The 27,477-nt window shown below is 38.5% G+C and overlaps 3 protein-coding genes and 1 long non-coding RNA gene across 4 annotated transcripts in view; all 4 read right to left on the bottom strand.

Annotated features, from left to right (window-relative positions):
• The window catches only part of LOC106905959 (uncharacterized), an 80,772-nt gene extending 55,732 nt beyond the window's left edge, over positions 1 to 25,040 (bottom strand). Inside the window, exons 1-10 of the mRNA XM_088015506.1 lie at positions 24,879 to 25,040; positions 24,473 to 24,730; positions 21,173 to 21,430; positions 20,777 to 21,034; positions 20,320 to 20,577; positions 19,441 to 19,698; positions 17,986 to 18,243; positions 6,713 to 6,970; positions 2,619 to 2,870; positions 487 to 744 (exon numbers count right to left, since the gene is read on the bottom strand). Of these exons, the coding sequence (XP_087871632.1) occupies positions 487 to 744; positions 2,619 to 2,870; positions 6,713 to 6,970; positions 17,986 to 18,243; positions 19,441 to 19,698; positions 20,320 to 20,577; positions 20,777 to 21,034; positions 21,173 to 21,430; positions 24,473 to 24,730; positions 24,879 to 24,921 (2,359 nt within the window). The 5' untranslated portion in view covers positions 24,922 to 25,040. The remainder of the gene's footprint in view (positions 1 to 486; positions 745 to 2,618; positions 2,871 to 6,712; positions 6,971 to 17,985; positions 18,244 to 19,440; positions 19,699 to 20,319; positions 20,578 to 20,776; positions 21,035 to 21,172; positions 21,431 to 24,472; positions 24,731 to 24,878) is intronic.
• On the bottom strand, positions 11,628 to 14,393 carry LOC148154136 (perlucin-like). Its single transcript, XM_088015505.1, has 4 exons — positions 14,233 to 14,393; positions 12,294 to 12,464; positions 11,903 to 12,136; positions 11,628 to 11,722 (listed from the first exon to the last, which is right to left on the bottom strand). The coding sequence occupies exons 1-4, from the start codon at positions 14,264 to 14,266 to the stop codon at positions 11,628 to 11,630; spliced, it is 534 nt and encodes a 177-aa protein (XP_087871631.1). The 5' UTR covers positions 14,267 to 14,393.
• LOC148154135 (uncharacterized) lies at positions 16,927 to 17,944 on the bottom strand. The gene is made up of 2 exons (XR_015766077.1): positions 17,414 to 17,944; positions 16,927 to 17,331 (listed from the first exon to the last, which is right to left on the bottom strand). It is a non-coding gene; the product is annotated as an uncharacterized LOC148154135 (long non-coding RNA).
• Positions 25,041 to 25,287: 247 nt separating the features above from the next.
• Positions 25,288 to 27,477, bottom strand: part of LOC106907802 (tenascin-X-like) — a 37,200-nt gene continuing 35,010 nt past the window's right edge. Inside the window, exons 25-28 of the mRNA XM_088016043.1 lie at positions 27,090 to 27,347; positions 26,693 to 26,950; positions 25,761 to 26,018; positions 25,288 to 25,598 (exon numbers count right to left, since the gene is read on the bottom strand). Of these exons, the coding sequence (XP_087872169.1) occupies positions 25,288 to 25,598; positions 25,761 to 26,018; positions 26,693 to 26,950; positions 27,090 to 27,347 (1,085 nt within the window). The remainder of the gene's footprint in view (positions 25,599 to 25,760; positions 26,019 to 26,692; positions 26,951 to 27,089; positions 27,348 to 27,477) is intronic.

Below are 27,477 nucleotides of genomic sequence, written 5' to 3'. Positions count from 1 at the left end.
TCAAATGAGACTTTAAGTTGTATCTCATTTTTGAGTCATTTCTTAAGGCTTTAACAGTCTTCAAACAGAAAACTGGGTTATGAGAGGAGGAGGACATGTAGCAATGGTCTAAAAACCAGGATTTAATTTGTGGCAGTTGTGTTGAAGACTGAGACCGTATACGAGTCCTGTACTTTACCTACTGAGTCTTTAACAGTTTTATATAGCAGATGGTCTTGTTCAATGACCAACCAACAGACTAAAATAATTTTTTTTGTTTTAATGCCTCTAGTGGCCTTTATTTGGCAGGACAGTGGATAATGAGAAAAGGTGGAAGACATGAAGCAAAGGTCACCAGGCCAGGGATCGAAACTGTGACAGCCATGTCGAGGACTAAGGTCTCCATATGTGGGTCGTATTTAACCCCCGCGCCAAAACAGCACACCCCACTAACAACATGTTGGTGTTAAAAAGGTCTCTCTTTCATGATAAAATGTAAAGTCTTACCAGTAGCTGCAACAATGTCGATGCCACTGCTCCTGATGTTGTCAAGAACAGAGAAGAGGGTGAATGTGTAGTTTGTAGCAGGAGAGAGAGATGAGACTGTGTGGGTCACTGGTTCATCTGCAACTGGGGCACTGATGAAAGTCTCCACACCATTAAACAGCAGAACAAAGCTGGTGCTGTTGTTGATCTTGTTCCACTGCAGAGTGATGCTGATGTCAGTTTGTCCTGACTTCATAAATCCTTCTGCGTTCAGAGGAGCTGATGTTTTAAAAAAGGAGATGTTCAGTTCAGATTGTTGCAGTTGGGTTTTCTTGTCTATTAGTAGCCAGAATCTTAATTGTAGCTTACAGAAAGAAAACATGTCCAGGTCAATTAAACAAGAAAGGAGCAGTGGGAATATATGAAAGATCATATCTGTCATTTACCGTATTTTACGCACCGGATTACAAGGCGCACTTTCAATAAACGGCCTATTTTAGGATATTTTTTTCTCATATATTAGGCGCACCCTATCATAAGGCGCATATACGCTTCATAGTCTATTATTACACATTCATAGAAACGGTCCCCAAGTACTTTATATAGTAGGCTGTCCCAGTCATTGTTTCACTCACGGTGTTGCAATATTGTGCCCCACTGCTTTCTGGGTAACACAGACCAACCGACACGCTGCCGCTGCAGTCTCTGTCTCTCTTTCCCTGCCCCCCCCCAATTCCCCTCCCTCCCGCTTTAAATGTATTATCAAACTTTATTAACAAACCAGCGTTCTAACAACTATCCCAGCATGCACCACGCACTTCTTCTTCTACGGGGAAAAAGAAGTTGGCAGCTGCTTACCATAGTGGACCAACTACTAAGCAGCCTACTGCATGTCTGTGTAAACATGACCTCTTTCATTTCGATCTGAGTTAATTAGCGTAGCATTTCTGCCGGATTTTCACAAAATATCAGCCAGGACAATGGACAGGGGAACCAACAAGTTCATGTCATCTTTTTTGGACGACATCAAGGTGTTTGAGCCACTTCATGCCTCCAACATTGTGCGCGTCACAGCTAAAAGCTACCGATAGATGAGGAAAACCCTCCTCACACCCTCAGCATAAATATAGCTGTGGACAAGATCACTGATGCCTATTGTTCTTGCAGGGCTGGTTAACTGGGCATCCATGGTTTTGATAGTCCACAATGTACATTAGCATGTGTTTACTACTGTAGCTTGTGTTTGTGAGACGGTCATGCACGTGGTAGCTGCGCTGTGACGGGCATTAGCCAATGAAACGCGGCCCCTGTGGTAAGGTCCGTTGCTAGACCTGTTGTGGCTCAATATTGGTCCATATAGAAGGCGCACAGGATTATAAGGCGCACTGTCGGCTTTTGAGGAAATTGAAGGTTTTTAGGTGCGCCTTATAGTGCGGAACGTTCCATTGCATCTTATCACTTTACAAAACTGCATCATGTTATTTTTTTTCCAAACATCTATATAATCTGTCCAGATATCAACATCATTCAGGTCAAGTAAACAAAGTGACACAGGAGACAAACTAATCAGAATCTGAACCCATAAGCTGACTGCTTTTGATGCAGAGAAGCTCTGGCTCTCCTGTCTCTGAAGGTGAGCTTAGTCACCAAAAGAGAAGAAAACCTGATTAATCTGTTTGTACTGGGATCTCATTTTTGTAGTCACAGTTCATATTTCATATAAAATGGTTAAAACATAGAAAGACTGAATATTTATGATAAACTAATTAATCAGCTGAAAGCCTGTGTTCTGTTTCTCATTGTATTTGCCAGGGGTGAAGGTTAAGAGGTTTTAGGTACTAATTGAAAACAAGAAGTGCTCTGATTGTTCAGGTACTGGTGAAAAAAATGTGATCTTTTCATGAGGAAACATAAGCATTTGTTCCTGAGTTTCTGTCAGAACTGATGACTAACAGAGAAGTTGGTCAGTTTGGAGTCTATAAGTGTTGTCTCAGTACCAAGTACATGCATAAAAAGCATTAAAAAGAGGAGAAATCAAACCATTTTTAAAGTCTGTAGGCTTTCAGAGATGATAAGCTAAATGTATTTTTCTCAAAATAAAACCAAAGGAAATGATGGTGTGATAAGTTACGTTGTGCAGTTAAATATCTTACCAGTTAGAGCTCCCAGTTGCTCTCCACTGTTTCTCACATTTTCAAACACAGTGAAGAGAGTGAATATATATCTGGTTCCAGCAGTGAGAGATGAGACTGTGTAGTTCACTGGTCCATCTCCATCTGGTGCAGTGATGTTTATCTCTGTGCCGTTAAACTGCAGAATAAAGCTGCTGCTGCTGTTGTTGATCTTGTTCCACTGCAGAGTGATGCTGCTCTCATCTTGTGTCGATACTCTGAAGGGTTGAGGTTCTAACACACACAGACACAAAATATATTACAATATAAACCCTTAGTTTTACCAAACATAAAACATGTTTCACATTGGCTTTGGTCAAGGACATAACTACAATTTATAGAAATGAGTGAATTGCATGTTGTAAATTATTTACAGCTGTACCTGTACAATATGCCAGCCAACATGTATTTGGGTCTTGAAGTCTGTAGACGTAGTATCCATAACAAAGTTTGATCTGGATGGTGTTTGAGGAATAAAGGCAACAGGTCCTCGACCAAGTGTAACACACAGTTCGAGTTACAATTTCATTAAACTGGACTGGATGAGTCCCATTTATCCACAAACCACCGTGAGTTCCACATCTTTGTTCTGGTACACATTTGTCTGGAATCTGAGCGCTGTCTTGCCCCAAATAAAAGCGATACCAACCACGCCAGTCAATGTACTGGTCACAGTATATGTCTGTTCTGTCTGTATTCTCTGTTGAACGCCAGGCATCATTCATTACAGTGTAGGTGGCACAGGGATCAATGCATTCAATAACTCCATTGGTGGTGATGCAGTCTGTGCCTGAAGGACAACATCGACAGCCAGTACAAGGATCTTCAAAAAGAATATGTGGGACGAAGCAGAAGATGAACATTATTAGTCTAAAGACACAAAATACTTTTGTTTTTATTTAGATTTATTGTCAGATTTTGAGTTAATGAGGGTGAAAAGGTTTTCCTGCACCTTTAGTGAGAATACCATACCTACAGTCAGATGAAATCATAAAAATAGAGATATGAGAACAATCTAATATTCTGATATATTTTTGCTATATCACGGTATTTCTTAACTGAGCTCCAATGTTATTTTAAACCATAGACCCCTTGCAGCATGATGTCACCCACGTAAGTTCCTGCCCCCAATTCTCTGCTAGACTAGCTCATTTAAAAAGTGATGCGGTATTTTGTTACTAATTGTCTACACTATGACTAGATAAGGTAAGAAATAAGTTTTAACTAAGAAAAAAATAGGGAGGGAGAGGGAAGTAGGTCATTTATGCTTGACTTTGACAAACTTATAAGTGGTGGGAAGTAACGAAGTACAAGTACTTCGTTACTGTACTTAAGTACAATTTTCGTGTATCTGTACTTTACTTAAGTAGATTTAATAATGGGTACCTACTTTCTACTTTTACTCCACTACATTTTACAGTAAGAATCTGTACTTTCTACTTCACTACATTTCTACAAAACCGTCGCGTTACTCGTTACATCCAAGTCGCGTTGCTCTCTTTTCCGTTAAAATGTGAAGTTCAAGTTCTTAAGGTGGCGCCGTAAAATCCGAGCAATAACGTGACTTACTGTCTGTTGTCACCCATCGCCTCCACCTTTACTCGCACGCGGAGCTCCAGACATGCGCAGTGGTTTCCTCTAATTGTCAGCAATATAATAGCGCTGCATAAATCATAAGATATGGCGACATGTAAAATCAGCAGCACTTCGCTTTCACAGACGGTGGGACTTCGTCCAACTTTTAGCGTCACTTAGAAGGAAAGCTTAAAGAAAGGTAAGATCTGTGGGCGTGATGCTAGCAAAGCTAGCTGTACTGACTGAGACACGTTGCATCGGCGATGAAAAAAAAGTTGTCACTCATGCGCTGAATTATTGTGTGGAGGTGTTGACTCAGGTGTCGCATATGGGACAACGCTGTGACCAAAGTCTGCATTGATATGACATTCAGTAACGATCCGATTCTTCTGGACGGATCTTTATTGATTAAATTTATTTCAGCTCTAAGTATTTAATATCTAGGTGTTTTATGGAAATGTGGATCTTTCAGATCAATTTGAGAAGCAATTTTGATAGGTAAAACTTAATGTTTTTGTGTCACGTAGCGCGGGGTGCTGGTCTTGACTTGGTCTTGGGTTTGTGGTCTTGACTAAAACTCTGCTACTGGCTCCTTGGTTGCATGTTCTCCCCCACCCACTTTCTTTCCATCCCCTTTCTGTTGGATTTCTTTAGAAATAAAAGCCACTAGTGGCAAAAAAAAAAAGTGAAGTTTATGCTATGTTAGGACAGGACAGGAGACAAGATGTTTCCATCCCTGACATTATGATGCATATAATCAGTAAGTCTAAAACTATGTTACAGAGAGTAAACACAATAAAAACATGCTTTATCTGTGGTATTGTTCATTAAAATGGCACATTTATGATGTATTAAAATTGGATAAGATTGGTTCACTTAATGCTATTGTATTAGGATTAGGTAATGCATTCAGCAAGTACTTTTACTTTTAATACTTAAGTATTTTTAAAAGCCAGTACTTTTTTACTTTTACTTAAGTAAAATGTTAATGTGGTACTTTTACTTTTACTTGAGTACATTTTTGTCTGTGTATTTGTACTTTTACTTAAGTACATTTTTTGAGTACTTTCTCCACCACTGCTTAACATATAGATGTGCTGTGGAATAAGGTGTTTTGGTTCAGCTTAAAAATAAAAAAGACGACCTACACACAAATTGACAGATCATCAGTAGAGCAGGTGTTTAAAATAGCTAATCAATCACCGCTGTGTTAGCGTGGCTAATAGCAGCGGTGGCTAATCTACCACAGCAATCTCTCATTAAAAATCGCAAAATATACATCAAGCCTAAAAACCGAAAATTGTAACGAACTGAATTCTGTTCTATGAAAGGTAATGTTTGAGTGTTTTTGGTGCTGAATCCTGAAACAAAAAGTTGCATTGTTACGTCGATCCGCGTTTCTCCATCAGATACGTCTCCCCCTGCGTCTTCTCGCCGCTCCGCACTGCCCAGGCGGCAAAATACGCGCGTGCCATCAGATACTGTCCCCCCCTTTAACACAGGGGGAACGGTATCTGATGGGTGAAATATGGTCATCAGATACCGTGCTCCCCCTCCCCAGTTCACCTGACTCCTCTTCAGTTACCGTGTCATTCACGGCTCGCCTCAAACTCTGTTGTCACCATGTAGTTTGTTTTCTCCGCGCAGCGTGATTGGTAGAAACTTTTCAGGTTGGTAGGGGCGAGGGACTAGTGATGCATTCATAGGGTGTCAGATAAACCATACTCACATTGAATTTGAGAGTTTATTATTTGGACAACAATTTATACTCGGTAGTTGCGATATAGCCATTTTAATTATCGTAAATTGAAATTATCGCGGTACACCGAGTACACTCGGTATATCGCTCAGCCCTATCTCTACATGGACTAAAAAAATCCTGCTCTGGAACAGAATTTGAACAGAAAAATCTCACACTCCATTTCTGTTTAAAAATGTTGATTCTATTAGGAAATTTAATGACCACTAAACATGTTTTTTACTTTGCTGTCCTTCAAATGAGACTTTTTAATTAGTTGCTACATAGCAAATTTTTGAGTAATTTCTTAAGGCTAACAGTCTTCAAACAGAAAACAGGGTTATGAGAGGGGGGAAGACATGTTGTAATGGTCAAAAAACTGGAATCAAATCTGTGACAGTCATTTTGAAGACTGAGACCATATACTAGTCCTGTGCTTTACCACTGTACTACTGAGTCTTTTACATTTAACATAGGACATGGTCTTGTTCAACAACCAACCAACAGACTAACAGAATTTTTATTTTATTAATGTTTAATTGCCTCTAGTGGCCTTTATTTGACAGGAAGGTGGATAATGAGAGAATGGAGAAAACATGCAGCAAAGGTTGCCAGGCCAGGAATCGAACCTGCAACAGCCGTGTCAAAGACTAAGGCCTCCATATGTGGGTTGTGTTTAACCCCTGCGCCACCACAGTATATCCAGCTAAAAAATGTTGATGTTAAAAAGGTCTCCCTTTCATAATAAAATGTACATTTTTACCAGTAGCTGCAGTAATGCTGACTCCACTGCTTCTGATGTTGTCAAAAACAGAGAACAGGGTGAATGTGTATATAGTTCCAGCAGAGAGAGATGAGACTGTGTATGTTACTGGTCCATCTCCATTTGGTGCTCTGATGAATGTCTCGACGGCGTCATACTGGAGAACAAAGCTGGTGCTGTTGTTGATTTTATTCCACTGCAGAGTGATGCTGGTCTCATCTTGTGCTGAAGCTGTAAAACCTTCTGCATTTGGTGGAACTAAGACAAAAACAATACAAACAGTAACAGGAATATTAATCAGTGTTAAAAAGTATTTTAATGTTTGGGTATTTTGTAATTTCTTTTACTTGTTAAACAAAAGCAAAACTTTCATTGGGGCCTGCCTATGCAATGAATGGCAGGTGAGTTAAAATGACGACAGCAATTGAGAAAAACGAGAAAAAATGAGGCTGAGTGTCTCACAGAGTCAGGAATCTTTCTCTCTGAGACACACAGACAGCACAGTGGATTTCTGACTCCAAAACTCTTAACTCCCCCTCATGGCCACAAATATCGCCCTATTGGTATCCAGGTCGGTCATGACATAGATACACATGCCTGCTCCTGTAAAAGGTTTTCAAATTTTTGCTAGGGCTTATGGTTTTTTTGTCAGGGTCCTACAAACACGCCATCACGGTAGTTCTGTCATTCAGTTATTCACAGAGGGTTGAGTAAAATGTCAGAACTACAACATGGCGGAACTGTCTGTCACTCACACAGCTTCACTTGGCAGGGGATTAATTACTGTAGTGACAGAACACAGAGCAGGGCAGAGCTGCAGCTTAGGACTACAAACACATCATCACAGTAGTTCTAACAATGGCCAACTCTCAGTTAAAAGAGGCCTGAGCAGCATGTCAGAACTACAACAAGGCGGAACTGTCTGTTACTACAGAGGAGGACTTAGCTGGCATTCTGAACTAAGTGTTTTGAGCATTATATAACTGATTTTACCCAATCACTATTACACATGAGATTAGTGTGGCCATTTCAAATGTTTATTGAAAATTTCAAAATAAAATTTTTACATCACGTAATTGCTCTTTTGGGCATTAGATAACTGGTTTAACCAAACCACTGTTACACATGGGACTAGTGTTGTCATTTCAAATTAAGCTTACTGAAAGTTTCAAAATAAAAGCCTCAACATTCCTCTCAGGTAAGTGAACCGTCATAGGCGGTGCAATAATATTTGCCTTTATTAGCATTTTCTCCCAGGTTATGGCACTGGCTTGCACAAACCAGTGCATTAGCATTTCACCTACAATAAGCTTTTAGCTAATTTTCTTACTTATTAGCCATGTTTAGTATACAGAATGGAGTAAGTTAATGACAGAAAACATGCTTTTGATGCCCCACATGCTACTGACAGCATTCACGCTAACATTAGCATTTTGGCTAATTTTACCTTATGCATTAATATTAACATAATGAATGGTGCAAGTACAACTTAGTCAACATGCTTCCGACTGTCTACAGGTTCTTGACTACATTGCAGCTTTCTTTGGCATTAATGCTAATTTTTAACATCAGAACGTTGGGTCTAAACTGACGGGCACCCTTTGGCAGGCCGAGGTTAAATTCCTTCAGGAATTTTCTAGTATTATTTATTCTTCTTACATCACCCTTAATGCAGCCCTAACTGCTGTGTGCACCCTGACAAAAGTGGTATTAAAACATGTAGCTTGTTCCTGAGAAGTGCACTATTATTTTTAGTGGGATTCTGAGTTACAATGTCGACATAAATTGCAAAAAATGAGGCTGGTGTCTCATAAGGATAGTTTTTTTTTTTTTTCAAAAGCCTGTCTGACACACACACACACACACACACACACACACACACACACCCCACACACACACACACACACACAGCACTGTGGATTTCTGACTTTAACTCGCTCTCACGGCCACAAATGTCCCCCTATTGGTCTCAAAGTCAGTCATGACATAGATACACGCCTTGTCCCGTAAAATGTTTTAAAAAAATTTCTAAGACTTAGTTTTCCAAACACAATGCTTAGTGCTGTCAATCAACTGCAATCTCATAAAGATATCAAGTCTGTCTCAGTCATTTGGGGAATGCTGCAAAGACAGCGACAGTATCAAGCCATTCATTACCACTGCAATGGCTCCTTGCAGCTGCAAACTATTATGGTCCATCTGCTTGTTGTCTCAGTCTGAGAGAGAGACCGAGAGATATGTGAGAGATACAATGCATTCTGGGTAACAAATATTTCGTGGGTTTATTGTTATTGAATGTCAATTAAAACCATTAGTATGAAGGTTAAAATTTTGCTAGAAAAAAATAATTATCCACTGTCTTTATTCATTTGTATTTCGCACCGTGAATGAGAACCACATGCACGGAGGTTATACTCGTGAGTGATTGAATTTCATTGTGTATGAAGTTTGCCTGTTTTACTGTAGCAATAAGCCAGAGCAGCTATAGCATTTTGGTAATGGATGTGGCATGAGCTTCAGTCGTCCTCTGGTGGTAGGCCATGTTGAACCTGTCCTGGTTCCTACCTAAAGCAAGTATGACTTGCGTGGATTTGTGACTTGTTAAGCGTAAGAATGCTGAGTCCAAAGTGAGGTGCACACAGCAGGCTCCTTTCAAATTACTTCAGGGATTTAATATGTCTAGTTAAAGTTTATTTGTTCTGTATTGCATGGCAGAATTTAAGATGAACATCAGTTTTCCTGATGTAAAATTATGGATTATTTATGAAAGAAATTAGATACATTACTTAGTTTGTAGCAGATGAATGGCAAACTGAGGCTGCAACTTTCATCTGACCATCTTCCAGAGTCACTAAATGATCCAGCAACACACTGATCACCAGAGGGACCATTGGGTTCGCCATCCGCCCAGTATCGAAACAGAGAGTCGCTGCCATCAGACCACAGCTTTTCCCGATACAGTCCAATCCAAACAGTGCTGGCACCTATTAGGATTCTGATGATTTCATTTTCCGTTTGATTTCGCACACTGGCAAGGAAGAAAAATTAATAAACAATCAAATTAAACACAGTATACAAAGAAAATCAATGTGTACAGTTTTCTTTGGCTTTTCCATTTAAGAAAAATACAGTGATCTTTTTTAAAATTATGTAACAATACCAGAAATAACACGTCAGAAAAGTAGGAGATTGTATGAGAGATTATTACACCTTATAATCTTAAGTACTTTGTCGTAATGTTTAGACAATTTTAACATGAGCTTTCAAATAAACAGTTCAACAGTGACCATGGGAGACTGGAATCCCTCCCTAAAGCTTAAAAGCTTTAGGGTGTAAGGACTTCGAATCATGTGTGAGTTTTCTAATTCTTATGAAAGTAGCAGTAACTTAAAACTTCATGTTGTACAAACATAATGTCTGAGCTCAGATAGTCAATAAAAATGGTCAAATCACATAAAAAGAAAAACTGGGAACATTAGTCACTGTATCAAAGCAATATAAGTGTATGGTCACAACAGAATTTAAACTTAATACTGCAGTATTGTATCGTTTGTAGTATACTCTGCATACAGTATACAAGTAGGTTGCTTAAATTTTATCTATTAGTTTTAGATTACGGTACTGAAATGTCTCCCCATGAGCAACAGTCATAGGCAACGTGCAAAATATGAGCAATCCAGACTTCTCAAAAAATGCTATGTAGCTGCATTTTATTGAAGCTGCAGTATAACTTAAATAAAAAATATGTTTTCTCCATATTTATTAAAGCTGTCACAATGTTGTGGCAGTTTATTATGAGACAGTTAATCTGTGAAAATAATAATTTTCCTCCTCCTCCTGCCTGAATTACTATTGCTAGCTAAAGTAATGCACCGTTCTGACCAAAACAACCAATGAGAACTAGTAGGACACTCTTAGCACTGTCAATTAGCCTCATTCACTCACTGCTCAATGTGCTAATGGTGGAGAAATAACTTATTGTTACAGGAAAACTGTTTACCTGCCATCACTGGTAGCTATGCTAACTAGACTGAGCATTCACAACAGGCTATGCTACCTACAGAATAGCACAGAGCAAAGGGGAGGAAGGATGAGCAGCACCACATGAGACTGTGATTGACAGCACTAAAACTCTCAGGGCAAATATGGATGTTTTTTTTATATCTGGGAGTGGGAACATTAAATTTGTACTGCTAAAAACAATCTTTGAAAATACAATATGATTAATTTTATAATTGACAGGGCCCCAATTTTTTATTTTTTTTTTATTTCTATGAACTTTATATATAAATAAATAAATTGTGGAGGTCATCCTGTTGGTCAGGGCACTAGAATTGTCATCACTTTCCCCCCCTATACTGTGCCCCTACCTAGAACCACCAAATAGCCTAAACTGAAATATTACAGGTAGTGAGGAATTTAACAGTGGAAAATAAAAAACACTGGTGAAACTGACATCAGACATGAGAAAAGTGACCAGTGTATCATTTTCTATCATAGGAGGATATGTTCATTAAATTACAAAGATTAGTTTAATAAACAGGCAGCAGCTGTAGAAAAAAACAGATGGAAAAAAATATGTACAGGAATGATTGGTAAACACAAAGCGAAAGCAAAGTATGACAAAAGATACCAGAGTTACCAGAAATACAGGAATACAACTTACACAACTCAGCAACAGGAAGTAGATGGAAAAGATGAGCTTTTGTTAACAGAAAGAAACAATGCACTGTGCTTAGTGCCAAAAATAAACCAGGACAAAGTGTTTACAAAGAGAAAGAATAACACATCGACTTCTTAAAGTACAAAACAAAAACCCAGAAGAAAACGTCTGGAATTCATGAACTACAATCCCTCTTTATATAGGTTATTAATGCATTAATGCAGTATTTGCTTTAAGATACAGTCTTGTTATTTACCTGGCCAGATCAACATAATTCTTACGGCAGAATTTCTGAGCTTCGGTCCAGTTTAGTGAAATGTTACTCAAAACATAGGATGGCGATCCACCTGTAAATGTATAGACAAGATGTAGAATAAGAAAACTAAAAGAAAATAATAGACTTTCATTTTGTATCTTATTTTTTACTTGTATCTTTATATATATATATATATATATATATATATATATATATATATATATATATATATAAAGATACAAGTAAGAAATATATATATATATATACTTACCATTATAGCACACAAATTGCCTCGTCTCCATGCACCCAGCGTCATCCCACTGGCCCAGTGAGTTATCACTAGAACCATTAAACTGAACACAATGCTGTTGTCCATAATAATCGTCAGGTTGGCCAGGTTGCCAGTTCCTAAATGAATATTCTCCAGGACCATAGAAGCTGCTGTCATTTAGGGACCATTTCCAGCTGTTTATTATGTCATCGTAGAGACCGATCCATGCCTTGCCTGAAAAAATAATAAAAAAAACATGTTTATTATAGTTAGAAGCTTCAGAAACATGTTTACTGTTACATATTGTAAGACTTTCAGTAATAGTGATAAAACAATGCAGGGTTTGTGTTTATACCGTTGTTGTTTTCCTTTTTTCAAGTTAAAAACTCACCTCTATAACTGGAGGTGGTTCTTAGAAAATCATTAACATCAGCTGTGCTTTCAATGGTGGCCAGATCAGTGTAGTCCCGTCTGCAGACACTCTGAGCTTCTGTCCATGTTCGCGACGTGTTCACAAAGTAGTACTGATGGCTTTGGGCGCTAGCAACACTGAGCAGGGCGCCTGAAATAAAACCAATTAAACTTTAACAGCATTGAATTATACGGAAAATGTCAGCAAAAATCATGACTAAAAGCATTTAATTATTACTATTTAGTTATCCTTTCCAAATAAGATGTGGATGGCAAGAGTCACTGTCAATGCTGACATTCAGGTCTAACTTGTTTGTCCTAAAACCTTTCTAGAATTTGTTTTGATGCAATATCCACAATATGTGTAGTTGAAAAGGATTTATATTTATTGAACTTGGTAAACAGGAACCACAAAGTAACCTTCATAGCTGGTTTGTTCACCTCCAGACCTACAGAGTCAGTGTTCTGGCGCTAATACACCTGAGTGAAATCATTAATGACCTCCTCAGCAAATACCCCTGGCAATTAATTATTAATATTTTTGCAGATCAGCTTCCCTTGAGGTCATCTTACATCATAGTCCCTACTTTTCTTCAAGTTTACCAAGATTACTGTGATGTTAAAATATTAGAGAAAGCCCAGTAGAGGATGCTTTATAATTAACATTTTTAAAAAAATGTTACAGTTATATGAAGGTAAACCTGTGGATGTATTTTAAACACACTACTTACTTAAGTGACATTGTGGGAAAATGGAAACAAGTCGGTCAAAATCAGAGGAACAGAATGAACAAATCTGGTTCAACTGGTAAAATTTCCAGATGCCTGAAAGTGCCGACTTCATCTTCAAATTAAACAAGTATTAGCATCATTTGAATAGTCAGCCCTTACAGGTTAGGAGGGAAACAAGGTTCGTTTCTTAAAGTAAAATATGATCTGCTGCAAAATGTGGATATTAGCTTCAGAACAAAAGCTAAAGACCTTTAAAAGATACTGGATAAATTTGCTTTCGACTTTCCTCAGTGAAACGAGTCCAACACTGGCTAAAAAAACAAAATGAAGAAGCAAGATTACAATCTTAAAATGAACAGGAACAAATATCTTCATCTTTAGAGATAACTGAAGTGTTTCAATTATGTCTCTGTTACATTTGGATAAATAAGGGAGAAGCTTGAAAAATGCAGAACAGTTTAGGTGTTTTATGACAAGAGGGAGTGGTGCACTTCACAAAGTAGCATTGTGAAGAAGTTTAGTTGGAAATATTACAGCAATAATTCAAAACAAGACACTGTTTAGTCTTGTCTTATGCTAAGCCCATAAAATGGGTTTGAACGAGCAACTCTCAAATAATGGTATGGAAATACATGCAAATTTCTGAATATAATTAGAATTTACAAATTTAAGAACAATACTGGTAATTCTAATGGATTAAAAAGTTTAGGATATTTTGAATCAGATTTAGGGTCAAACAGTGAGGAATAAAAGCCCAATTGATTGTTTTTGTTCATGTCTGGGTTTGGCTGAGTTAATCCTGGGTAAATATCTCATCCATTAAAGCTGTTTAAGAAAGACAGACTGAACATGTAGGCAGGAACCTGGTGGGATTTGAAGCTTGGACTTCCTGGTGTTCAGGTGAAAGTGCTGATCACATATCCAGAGTTTACCTGAACATTTTCAACATACAACTTAGTTTTAACTTTTGTTTTACTTTGCCTCTCTGTCTGTTTCCCGTTGTGTAAAAACGACTAAAAGAAAAACAATTATTGAAGCCAGAATAAAATGTGCTTGTTAATTTTTAGCACAGAATTTGATTTCAGCCTTTTTCTTACTTTGCCTCTCTGTCCTCAGTTTCCCACTGTACAAAAATGTGTAAAAGAAAAAAAGACTTTAAGAAGCCAGAATAAGAAAACAGACACAAACCTGTGAGCCCAAACAGGATCAGCCTGAAATCCATCAGTGAAAGCTTGAGATAAATTAAAGTATCCAGATAATGTCTTCTAAAGCCAAACACTATGAATGTATTTCACAAATTATACATGCTAATAACCTGTGTGCCTGTTTGCCTTGCAAGGCACACATTAACAAAGTATTGAGATGCTCTGCATGTTTAAAGGTAATTCAGGAGGGTGTGCCATTCATGGAAGAGTTGCTTTTAACCCGCCAGCATACCTGACAGGACAAGAATGAAGACGAACATAGTTTTAAAACAAAAGGTGTCACTCATCAAAGCATACATGTTTTGTGTTTAACACCACCAGAGTTCATAGGAATTCACTTTGCATTAAGGTTGTTTAAGGTTGTCTAAAAGGTTATGCAAGCAGGTGGCCAGCAGCACAGGAGATGATACTCTGTTTTATTTTTTCTGAAGACGTCAGAAGAGTCATAGTCCAGCCATCTGTAGAAATATTCAGATTATGCTGCAGTTTTACAGGTGAATGAGAGACAAACATGAAACTTTGAGCAAAATTGGCAGAATGCTCAAATTTAGGGCTGTGCAGAGACCTTTGGGGGGCAGGAGCTCAAAGTTAAAAAAGGGCACATTGAACAAGATTATAAAACACTGTACAGCAACATAGCGACAACCCATTTTAATCAAAAATTTAATTGGATCCTACTATATCATTGTCATCATGTGGGGACAATGCAAAGCAAATGTAGTCTATTTTCCCCAACAGGTGTAATATTGCTGTTTCTGCTGCTGACAGTCCTGGAGGGCTGAGACTGTAGCTGCTAATCAGTCCAGAGGAGAGAAGGTTTCCGCTTATGAAGTTATGAATAAGCAAATTTGCTGCTATTTTACTGCTTAAGCCCTAATAATATTCAGGGGCCCCTAGAAATGGTTTAATTGTAACACAGACCATAGATCTAAACCTGTAGCATTCATTTATAGAGAATGATAATGTTATTAAATTGTATGCAATGTATTCAGCAGAGAAAAAAAATGTACATTTAGGATTTAATTAGGAAGGTTACTTTGTAAAAGTTTAAAGAATCATCTTGATAGTTTGATAGTGTGTCATCATGGCTACAATATGGTGTAATCTTTGTGTCTGAGCTGGGTTTGTTCACAAATACATCACAGCAAATAACCAATAATCATAGATTGATTTTAAACTCGGCCAATGAACCTGGTCTCCCTCTCACAGACTTCACTTCATATTTAAACACTGTTAGTGATGCTGAAGTTCTTAGTAGGAAGGGTTTCGGGAGGCGGGGGGGTTCTGTCTAAGGCCCCATATTACCTTGGGCCGGCCCTGCATGAACAGCCACTGTGATGCACATCTCTGGAATCAACCTGGAATCCCCCAGTAGCCCCTGTGTCGGTCCACCAATGCTTTGGGGACATTTGGATTCATTTAATTGTGACATGTTTGGCTTTGTGCTGCGGTTCTAATTATTGCTACAGTATTTTCACTGATGTTTATTTTGTGAACTCCAAATGGGCCGAATCTTCCTTTATCACTTGAGGTTCTGCAGTAACTTCTATTTACAGCCGCTCACCTACAGTCCAGATCCTGGCAGCAGCGGCTTTAACCTGCCTGGTATTGACGTTAAGGAGAAGTAGAGTGAACGGTTAGGAGGTGGCAACAGGTGGAACCTGGTGGTACCGGGGCTTTGAGCTGCGTCGCAGTACCGTGTCTTATATCAGGATGTCTGATAAAGACAGACATCCTTTACATCTGTCGGTGGGACCGACTCAGACTGTCTGTAGCAAATCAGAACTACGTTTTTATTCACAAACCAGTGTATGAAAAAAATATTCTTGCCCATAATTTGATAGTTAGAGGCTCAGATCGGCCCCCCTCCTCCTCACCATGGACCCGGTGTCTGAACAAGATGGAGGCTCTGAGAGTCATTATAAGACTGAGGGCAGCCAGACTAGTTTATTTTGCTAAATTATTATATTTAGCTACATATTGTTGCTGAGGGGGCACAAGCAGGCCTCCTGACAAACAGGTAAGAAAAATTAAAATAATTTAAAAAAACCCTCAAAAAGGGCACTCGGGGCATCAAGGATAAAAGGGGCAGGTGGTCCACGTGCCTGCTCAAATTCATGGTGTTGGAACAATTGTATCATCTTGAGGGTAACCAAAATAAATTAGGTGACTATAAATTGTAGGAGAAATAGAGAAAATACCAAACACATTTTCTATCATGAGAAAAAGCGCAAATATCTTGGCGATAATCTAGATTACAGTCTGGAGTGACGACAACATTATCACTGGGCTCATCTGTCTGTACAAAGCCGGAGTGGCATGTTGAGCATGTTGGAGCATAAATATGTTTTTGGTATTTGGTTTTACACAATAAAGCTCTCTGAAATTTAAGAATAAAAAAATGGCACAACTACCGTTTTGCCATTTTTTGTGTGTGTGTTTGTAGACACAACACACACAAAAAGGCATTTTTAAATCAAGCTTTAAATCACCATTGGTTGGGTGAACAAACAAGCTGACGGAGTCAAATCTGTGCAGATTATCTCAGCATAGATCTGAGTTTAGCCATTTCCTTGTTTTTCAACATGGAATCACACTGCTAAGTTTTACTTCTTTATACTTTTACTTTGTTTTCATTAATGACTTGAGATTTGTGCATACAATAACATAACTGGGATTTTTTTTTCAGGATTTTATTTTATTTTTTTCAAGATTTTGCAAGCCGCTCTCTGTATTTCGGCCAAGACTGTTTTTTCAATCGAAAGTAACCAATTCGTTGATACACAAAACTTTATTTAATGGCAAAAAAAATCACAGAATATACATAAATGATTTATGAAAATAAAAAAATTCTAACTCAAAGTTTTGGTGAACAAAAACATGTTAAAATATCAAGCAAAAGAAAATCAAATGTGTAAAATGACAACATTCCAGAATTATGAAATTAACTTCATGTTATTTCAGGGAAAGGAAACAACGTTACTGATGAATTATCCTGAATTTGATTCCCCCGCTGATTTTATGGTTTGGAAGAAACGATTTTCAGAGTAAACTGTGGCGGCAGATTATATTTCCTGAGGAGCTGGATTGAAAAACACACATATGAGTCAAAGGTTAAAATAGACAGAAATAGAAAAAAAAAATCAAAATATATATTAGCTCACCTCAATCAAAGCGTCTTCTAGCTCTGATTCTGTCATTGTGCTGGGAAGCTTCAACCTCAGATTCATTCCCAAAACATAATCTGTTGATAACAAAAAATACATTTACAATCCACTAACATAAAAGAAATCTATTAAATAGAAGATTAATAAAAATAATGTGATAATTGTTTTTGAGAAAAATTCAAACTTCAATATTTTATATGAAAAAAAAGAAAAACAAAAAATTAAGATTATTTACTCACTTGGCCCTGTTTGTTGGTCGATGAAGTTTCAAGTTTCAAGCAAGTTGGTTTTGTTGACATGAAAAGAAAACAGAAGAACATATTGGGATGATTTAATATTCTTTATTTTTTTGTAATTTCAAAATTAACTTGTCCACAACACACCTAATATTGATCAGAAAGACATAATAATTGCAGGTGTTTCAAAATAAGACTTTGGACAATCTTTTTTAAGTTCTGCAGTAAAATTAAAGTAATTAAAACCACAGCAAATTTGAATTTATGTGAAAAATAAGGGAAATCTGTTGGCTTTAACTTATTTGATCTTATCTATTTGATTAAGTATCTTACCAGTAGTTGCAAGTATGCTGACTCCACTGCTTCTGATATTTCCAAACACAGAGAACAGGGTGAATGTGTAGTTTGTACGAGGGGTCAGAGATGTGACTGTGTAGTTCACTGGTCCGTCTCCATCTGGTGCTCTGATGTTTGTCTCTGTGCCGTTAAACTGCAGAACAAAGCTGGTGTTGATGCCGACTTTATTCCATCGCAGAGTGATGCTGGTCTCATCTTGTTCTGATGCTCTGAAGCCTTCTGGATTTTTAGGTGCTAAAATAAGTGAGGACAAATTTAAATAATTTATTTAAAACCTTTGTCCTCTAAAAGTTGACATTTGTGAACAATATTGTCATGATGATGAAAAAAGTCCCACAATCTTAAGACACAATAATTTTATTAGGAACATTTCCAAGTCAAGTTGATCAAGTTTGATCAAATTTTAATATAAGAAATCAAATCTGGTAAAGTAAAACAAATGTTTATGTTAAAATGCTGAAGCATAAAATAAAGTTCAAGGATCAGTTGATTTTGAGTTTTGCTGTTTGAATGAAGAGAGTTTGATTGGACCATTAAATGTGCCACAGATTTAAGTATATTTTGCTTTTTGCAAAATTATATAAATACCTAATCATGTAATAAAGACGGACTAAAATGGCCAAATTATGTTTGCATATGAGACTCGTTAGTCTTTTCACATTTAAGTGATTGTCTCAAAAATGTGTTAATATGTTTATATTGAACATTGAGTTCCTTTACACTAAAGTTTAAAACATTTATTGTTCAAGTTTCTGCTTGATGTCTGTTTGCTCTCAGTATATATTTCACATTTTAAAAATTTCAATTCTATTAATTTATTTTCTACCCTTATACAATTTAACGTTCTGGCTCATAGTGTTACTTCCTCATTGCATTAGACAATGCAGTCCCACAAAAAATAAGACGCCCCACTAGTGTTTTCATACCTTAGACATTGTGCCCATAAAAATAAGGCATTTATTCACAGCAGCTTGGTTCCATGATTTAATTTAGAAGTGTGTATTTTAAAGCACAACTGTTGGAATTTGCAGAGAAAATGTCTTTCCACGCATCTACAAACGTCCAACTTAATCTGTATATTTTTCGTACTGTTGTAAAAAACTCATTCTGACAATCAGAAACGGCACACCTTTAATTATTAATAGAAGACAATAAAAACTGTTTGTGGTTTTGTTTTAGCACAGTTGTCAAATTTACACCATTATTACTTTCAGTTAACTCCGGATGCATCCTGAAAGAATTGAAAAAGTTCAAAAATATTATTTATCTCAGGGTAAAGAATTGTTTTTCCACTAAATTGAGATTTGAATTCATTTTTAAGTGTGACGTTAGCAAGCTTGAGTCCTTGATGGTTCAACCTGATTTTCAAGATTTTGGAGGAAAACTTGCTTGCCTGGGTTGTGAATAAATTTATGTACTTTATATTCTTACCAGTGACAGCTTCAAGTTGTACTCCACTGCTTCTGACGTTCTCAAACACAGAGAAGAGAGTGAATGTGTATCTGGTTCCAGCAGTGAGAAAAGAGACTGTGTGGATCACTGGTCCGTCTCCATCTGGTGCTCTGATGAATGTCTGTATGCCGTTAAACTGGAGAACAAAGCTGGTGCTGTTGTTGATTTTGTTCCACTGCAGGGTGATGCTGCTCTCATCTTGATCTGACTGCCTGATGCCGTCTGCATTTGCTGGAGCTGAGACAAAAACAAAAGTATTTATGTCATGTAAATTCAATAAAATCTTTGTAGTCCTAAAATATTAATTTTACATACAATGTACGTAGGGTCAAAATAAGTTAATGCAAATTATGTTTCACTTTCAGACAAATATGCAGCACGCAATGTAACTTAAGCAAATTCTAAAGAAAGGAAAACAAATCTAATAAAAAATATTAAATATTCAAAATTTAAACAATGCAGGGAATAAAGACCACAGAGTAGAACGGTTTGAGATCTGCTTCAAGGAAGAAGAGTTATTACATTCAACCAATAGAGGTGGTTGCAGCAAATTATATGCTTCATTAATATGCATTTATAAACACATAAAAAAGAAGGGGGTTTAAAGCCTATAAACTGTCTAATCAAATGATTAAAATATGTAATTTTCATGCTGGTTTGCCTTTCATATTTTTAGCTTGGATCTGAAATTTAAATGTATAAACACATAACTGAGTTCCTTAAGACTGAAACCATTTGATGCTTTGGATATGAAAGTCAGTGGCACAGAGGTTTCTACATACAGCAGAAAGGAAGTGAATCTTAATCCACAAAGCAAATCAAAAATTTTGTTTAATGTTAAGCTCACAGTCATCTTACCAGTAGCAACCGTGATGTTTACAGCCCTGCCTCTAACATTCATAAACACATGGTAGAGTATGAATGTATATCTGGTTCCAGCAGTGAGAGATGTGACTGTATGTGTCACTGGTCCATCTCCATCTGGTGAACTGATGTTTGTCTCTGTGCCGTTAAACTGGAGAACAAAGCTGGTGCTGTTGTCTCCTTTATTCCACTGCAGAGTGATGCTGCTCTCATTTTGTCCTGAGGCTCTGAAGCCCTCTGCACTTTCAGGAGCTGAGAACAAAATGAGATTTAGAAAAGATTCAACATAGAGTCACTGATTGTGTCTCCAGAAATAATGTTGCTCTTCTTGCAGTTGAAGTTATTTCACAGTCTCTCAAAGGTGATAAAATCATATATTAAGTTACATTCCTCCAAAATCAACTTCTAAGTAAAGTTTTCTTTGAAACTTTGATGAAAATAAATCTCTCACCAGTCACTGCAGCAATGCTGACTCCACTGCTTCTGATGCTCTCAAACACAGAGAAGAGAGTGAATGTGTATCTGGTTCCAGCAGTGAGAGATGAAACTGTCAGAAGTAATGGTTGCTGTCCAGCAGGTGGTGCTATATTCAACTCTGTTTCATTATATTGGAGGATGAAGCCGACATTGTTATTGACAACATCCCACTGCAGAGTGATGCTGGTCTCATCCTGTCTCAGTGATGTGAAGCTTTCTGCATTTTGGGGGGCTGAAAGAAATGAATAGGAGCTAAATTATGTCTTCAGTTCATTGGAGTTTTATGGTGAAGTGACTTCCTCAATAACCTCATGCAAATGAAAAACCTTTGACCTTGGTTTTGAATAAATTAATGTATTTAAATCCTCACCAGTTACAGCTTCAAATTGTACTCCACTGCTTCTGATGCTCTCAAACACAGAGAAGAGAGTGAATGTGTATCTGGTTCCAGGAGTGAGAAAAGATACTGTGTGAGTTACTGGTCCATCTCCATCTGGTGCACTGATGTTTGTCTCTGATCCGTTAAACTGGAGAACAAAGCTGGTGCTGTTGTTGATTTTATTCCACTGCAGAGTGATGCTGTTCTCATCTTGACCTGATGCTCTCACAGCGTCTGTGTTTCTAGGAGCTAAAATAGAAGAAGAATTCATTAGTAGGCTGATAACTTTGGTTTACCTCATAGTTTTATTGCTGATTAGAAGATGTATGGCTTTTAACACCTATTCACAACATTATGGTAAAGGGCCATTCTTCTTGGTCTTCTCATCACCCTTTAGGGTGCGTTCACACTGCAGCCTGAAGTGACTCAATTCTGATTTTTTTGGCAATTCCGATTTTTTTGCCGGGGCCGTTCACACTGCCAGTAAATGCGACCTGTATGCGTTCTGCAGTGTAAACGGGCAAACGACCTGAAAGTGTCCCGCATGCGCAGTAGAGGGCGCAATAGCATCAGCGTTTTCAGTGTTCTGCCAACCGCCATAAAAAGAAGAAGTGCTCAGTGTTTGCGGAAGTAAACATGGAGGCTAACGGTGGAGCTTAGCTTACATATTTGAAGTTGTTGTCCGGCCGGAGCAGCATATTAACAACTTAATCCTCATATTGTCCGTCATGGTTGTTGTTTTTCTTCCCACTTGCGCATATCAGGACGCAGAATAGTGAGATTTGTTGAGAATCAGTGACGTTCAGTTCGGATGAAGGCGGCCTGAATGTTCGGTCGCATTTGAATCGGACACGTATCGGATATGGGTCACATTTGTAAAAGAATCCGACCTGTGCTGTTCACGCTGCCATGAAAAGATCGGATACAGGTCGCATTACGTCAAAAAAATCGGAATTGAGTCACTTCAGGCTGCAGTGTGAACGCACCCTTACATATCTTTTCTTTCAGTAAAATTAAATTATTTTATGTGTTGTAGTAATAGTTCTTGAACTGAGGGGATATTCATCATCCATCGATATTAGTCATTCTGAAGCCTCTCCATAGTCCTCAATACATTTTAAACAGGTTATAGTATATCTTTGCTTTAATTTCATAGAAAACAATATTGTAAAGCTTGATCAAGTCTTCCTAAACAATCCAGCCATGTCTTGGTTGGATGAACTTCCCTCTAAGTGGTAAGTGAATTACTCATAAATCACATTTCTTTTATTGAGTCAGTGCAGAGATTAGTTCAAATAATTATCATTCTATACTATTTAACTAAATATCACTTTCTTAAATTAAAATGGCATCCAGGAATTGTGCATCACTTGGCATTTGTTTAACTGTACAGGTAAGCTTAATTAATTTTACATAGAGGTCATGTTATGGTATAGGCATAAAGGTATATGGTATAGGCATAAAGGCGATCACAGATTACAATTCATCCTCCCCCCCAGTGGGTGAAGTTGATGCTGACTTTCTAAATGGACTCAATAACTTCTTTGGGAGGTTTGAGGCACTGAATAGTACTCCGGCAAAGAAAACTGTTCCCCGCCAGGAAGAGGACCCACTCTGCCTGGATACAGCCGATGTGTTGAAGACTCTGAAAAGAGTCAACCCACGGAAGGCCCCAGGCCCTGACAACATACCCGGGCGGGTGTTCAGGGAATGCGCAGGTCAGCTGGCTGGTGTCCTAACAGACATTTTCAACACCTCACTGGACCAAGCAACAGTGCCAGCCTGTCTCAAAACTGCCTCCATCATTCCGGTGCCAAAGAAACCTCAAGTCACCTCTTTCAACGATTACCGGCCTGTAGCACTGACTCCAATTATGATGAAGTGCTTTGAAAGGCTAGTAAAAGAACACATCGTCTCCAGACTCCCCCCCACATTCGACCCGTTCCAGTTTGCCTACCGCCGAAACCGCTCTACTGAGGATGCTATCTCCTCCACCCTACACCTGAGCCTGGCTCACCTGGAGGAGAAGAACACTCATGTGCGGATGTTGTTCCTGGACTTCAGCTCAGCGTTCAACACAATCATCCCACAGCATCTGGCAGGAAAACTGGGACACCTGGGCTTCAGCACCCCCCTGCGCAACTGGCTGCTAGACTTCCTCACAGACAGACCTCAGTCAGTCCGGATCGGACAACACACCTCCGATGTCATCACCCTCAGCACAGGCTCCCCTCAGGGCTGCGTCCTGAGCCCTCTGCTGTTCACTCTGATGACACATGACTGCGTCCCCAGGTTCGCCACCAACCACATCGTGAAGTTCGCGGACGACACAACGGTGGTGGGCCTTATCAGAGACGACAACGACCTGGACTACAGAGAGGAGGTGGAGCAGCTGGCAGACTGGTGCAGAGACAACAGCCTGATCCTGAATGTTGACAAGACGAAGGAGATGATCGTCGACTTCAGGAAGAACCGGCCCAGCCACGCTCCACTGCTCATCAACAGCTCGGCTGTGGAGGTGGTCAGCAGCACCAAATTCCTGGGGGTGCACATCACTAACGACCTCTCCTGGTCAGTGAACACCATGTCTCTGGTCAAGAGGGCACAGAAACGTTTGTATTTCCTGCGGAGGATGAGAAGAGCACACCTGCCCCCGCCCATCCTCAAGACGTTCTACAGAAGCACCATAGAGAGCATTCTGACCAGCTGCCTCTCTGTGTGGTGTGGAGGCTGCAGCGCCACCGATTGGAAGAACGTGAAGAGAGTGGTGCGGACAGCAGAGAGGATCATCGGGGCCCCCCTTCCCTCCATTCAGGACATTTCATCCCAGCGCTGCGTGTCCCGAAGCCGAAATATCGTCAGTGACCCCTCACACCCCCACCATGGACTGTTCTCCCTGTTGCCCTCTGGAAAGAGGTTCCGTAGCATCCGGTGCAGGACCACCAGGTTCCGAAACAGCTTTTTCCCACTTGCCATTAGACTGCTGAACTCTTAATCGCACTGCACTTAAAATCTGGTCTCCACCTTATACCTTGCACATGTATAGAAACTAAAGAACTTCTATTTCTACTGTCATTCCTGCACTTTATATTTTATATTTCATATTTATATTCATATTTTATATTGTATTTTATTTTATTCTGGAGTAACTTCACAACATTGAAAGCTCAAAACACTGTCCTGAGCCGAAATGCAACGAAATTTCGTTCTGTATACACCTTTGTGCATGCAAAATGATAATAAAGTCTAAGTCTAAAGTCTAAAGTCTAAAGTCTATGTTAAAATCCTTACCAGTGACAGCTTCATATTGTACTCCACTGCTTCTGACGCCCTCAAACACAGAGAAGAGAGTGAATGTGTATCTGGTTCCAGCAGTGAGAAAAGAGACTATATGAGTTACTGGTCCATCTCCATCTGGTGAACTGATGAATGTCTCTGATCCATTAAACTGGAGAACAAATCTGGTGCTGTTGTTGATTTTATTCCACTGCAGAGTGATTCTGCTCTCATCTTGATCTGATGCTCTCAAACCTTCGACATTTGTAGGAGCTGAGAAAAAAACATAAATGTTTACCTCATGTGACTTCCATAAAAAGTCTTGGTGAGCTAAAGGGTTATTTTTACATAAAATGCTTGAAGTAATATAAAGGAGATGTAGAACAAATATTGTTTAATGTTAAGCTCACAGTTATCTTACCAGTAGCAACCGTGATGTTTACAGCCCTGCTTCTAACATTCATAAACACATGGTAGAGTATGAATGTATATCTGGTTCCAGCAGTGAGAGATGTGACTGTATGTGTCACTGGTCCATCTACATCTGGTGAACTGATGTTTGTCTCTGTGCCGTTAAACTGGAGAACAAAGCTGGTGCTGTTGTCTCCTTTATTCCACTGCAGAGTGATGCTGCTCTCATCTTGGTCTGATGCTCTGAAGCCCTCTGCATTTTCAGGAGCTAAGAACAAAATGAGATTTAGAAATGATTCAACATAGAGTCACTGATTGTGTCCATAGACATAATATTGCTGTTCTTACAATATAAGTTATTCCACTTAATAGTCTCTCCAAGGTGATTCATTCAGATCTTAAGTCACATTCCTCCAAAATCAACTACTAAGTAAAGTTTTCTTTGAAGCTTTGATGAAAATAAATGTCTCACCAGTCACTGCAGCAATGCTGACTCCACTGCTTCTGATGCTCTCAAACACAGAGAAGAGAGTGAATGTGTATCTGGTTCCAGCAGTGAGGGATGAAACTGTCAGAAGTAATGGTTGTTGTCCAGCAGGTGGTGCTATATTCAACTCTGTTTCATTATATTGGAGGATGAAGCTGACATTGTTATTGACAACATCCCACTGCAGAGTGATGCTGGTCTCATCCTGTCTCAGTGATGTGAAGCTTTCTGCATTTTGGGGGGCTGAAAGAAATGAATAGGAGCTAAATTATGTCTTCAGTTCATTGGACTTTGGTGGTGAAGTGACTTCCTCAAAATCATCAGAAATTAATGTAATTAAAAATGTCATGATAATGAAAAATTGTTGACCTTGGTTGTGAATACATTAATGTATTTGAATCTTACCAGTGACAGCTGTAAGTTGTACTCCACTGCTTCTGACGCTCTCAAACACAGAGAAGAGAGTGAATGTGTATCTGGTTCCAGCAGTGAGAGATGAAACTGTGTAGTTCACTGGTCCATCTCCATCTGGTGAACTGATGTTTCTCTCTGATCCATTAAACTGGAGAACAAAGCTGGTGCTGTTGTTGATTTTATTCCACTGCAGAGTGATGCTGCTCTCATCTTGGTCTGATGCTCTCACAGCTTCTGCATTTTTAGGAGCTGAGATAAGAGGAAAAAATAGTCAAATTTCTTCACAATCTTTATCCTCCAAAAGGAAGCATCTCCGAAAAATATTGTGATGGTACAATGTGTCCAACAATCTTAATATCTGAATATAATTGTAAAAGATTCAAAACAAGTCGCTACATCTCATAAAATTCTTATCTAAGAAACCAAATCTTGTAAAACAAACCATACTGTTTTATACATACAAATAGTAATGTATAAAGGTGAGAGAGCAGCTTATTTTGTAGTTTTCTCGATGAATGAATAGAGATATTCTTAATATATCAGTGCGATTTGCAACATGATGTAAACACAATCAAACAACGAAGAATCTTCTTTCAATGAACTTAATGATTTTTCTCAAATGAACAAATACAATGTTTGCATATATCTCTATTAGGTGTATTTTCATCCATAGGCAAGTGTTATCATAGGATATACATAAAAAATTAATTAGGAAATCAACGAGTTCTTTCACGTTAATCACATTTAATCCCTGCTTATACAATGTTCTGCTTGATCACGGTTTACTCTACATAGGATGGATCAATTTCAACAATTTCTTAATAAAATATTGTCATTCAAAAATTTAAAGGGGGCATTGAGTGAAATAAAAAAATTGGACAGTTTGGTTTTCTTGTCAACATAATGAAGGTACATTTTCTTACCAGTAACGGCTTCGTATTGTACTCCACTGCTTCTGATGCTCTCAAACACAGAGTAGAGAGTGAATGTGTATCTGGTTCCAGCAGTGAGAGATGAAACTGTGTGAGTTACTGGTCCATCTCCATCTGGTGAACTGATGAATGTCTCTGATCCATTAAAAAGGAGAACAAAGCTGGTGCTGTTGTTGATTTTATTCCACTGCAGAGTGATGCTGCTCTCATCTTGATCTGATGCTCTCAGGCCTTCAACATTTGTAGGAGCTGAGACAAAAACATAAATGTTTATGTCATGTGACTTCCATAAAATCCTAAAGGGTTTTTTTTACATGAAATGTTTGAAGTGTAAGAAAGGAGATGAAGAACAAAAATTTATTCAATGTTAAGCTAACAGTTATCTTACCAGTAGCAACCGTGATGTTTACAGCCCTGCCTCTAACATTCATAAACACATGGTAGAGTATGAATGTATATCTGGTTCCAGCAGTGAGAGATGTGACTGTATGTATCACTGGTCCATCTCCATCTGGTGAACTGATGTTTGTCTCTGTGCCGTTAAACTGGAGAACAAAGCTGGTGCTGTTGTCTCCTTTATTCCACTGCAGAGTGATGCTGCTCTCATTTTGTCCTGATGCTCTGAAGCCCTCTGCACTTTCAGGAGCTGAGAACAAAATGAGATTTAGAAATGATTCAACATAAAGTCACTGATTGTGTCCATAGACATAATATTGCTCTTCTTACAGTTTAAGTTATTCCACTTAACAGGGGATTCGTTCAGATTTTAAGTCACA

Source organism: Poecilia mexicana, unplaced genomic scaffold (assembly GCF_051168715.1).
Source record: "Poecilia mexicana isolate PSO_F unplaced genomic scaffold, ASM5116871v1 scaffold_18, whole genome shotgun sequence".
Classification (NCBI taxonomy): Eukaryota; Metazoa; Chordata; class Actinopteri; order Cyprinodontiformes; family Poeciliidae; genus Poecilia; species Poecilia mexicana.
The sequence above is the reverse complement of the archived record's forward strand: the minus strand, read 5'-3'. Positions and strand labels throughout refer to the sequence as shown.

Bases quoted from the DNA above. Each gene is read 5' to 3' on its own strand.
- LOC148154136 (XM_088015505.1), bottom strand. From the start codon at position 14,266: ATGGATTTCAGGCTGATCCTGTTTGGGCTCACAG. The intron at 12,465-14,232 runs GTTTGTGTCTGT...GTTTTATTTCAG, and splicing joins GATCCTGTTTGGGCTCACAG to GCGCCCTGCTCAGTGTTGCT. The intron at 11,723-11,902 runs GTAAGTATATAT...ATACATTTACAG, and splicing joins GCAATTTGTGTGCTATAATG to GTGGATCGCCATCCTATGTT.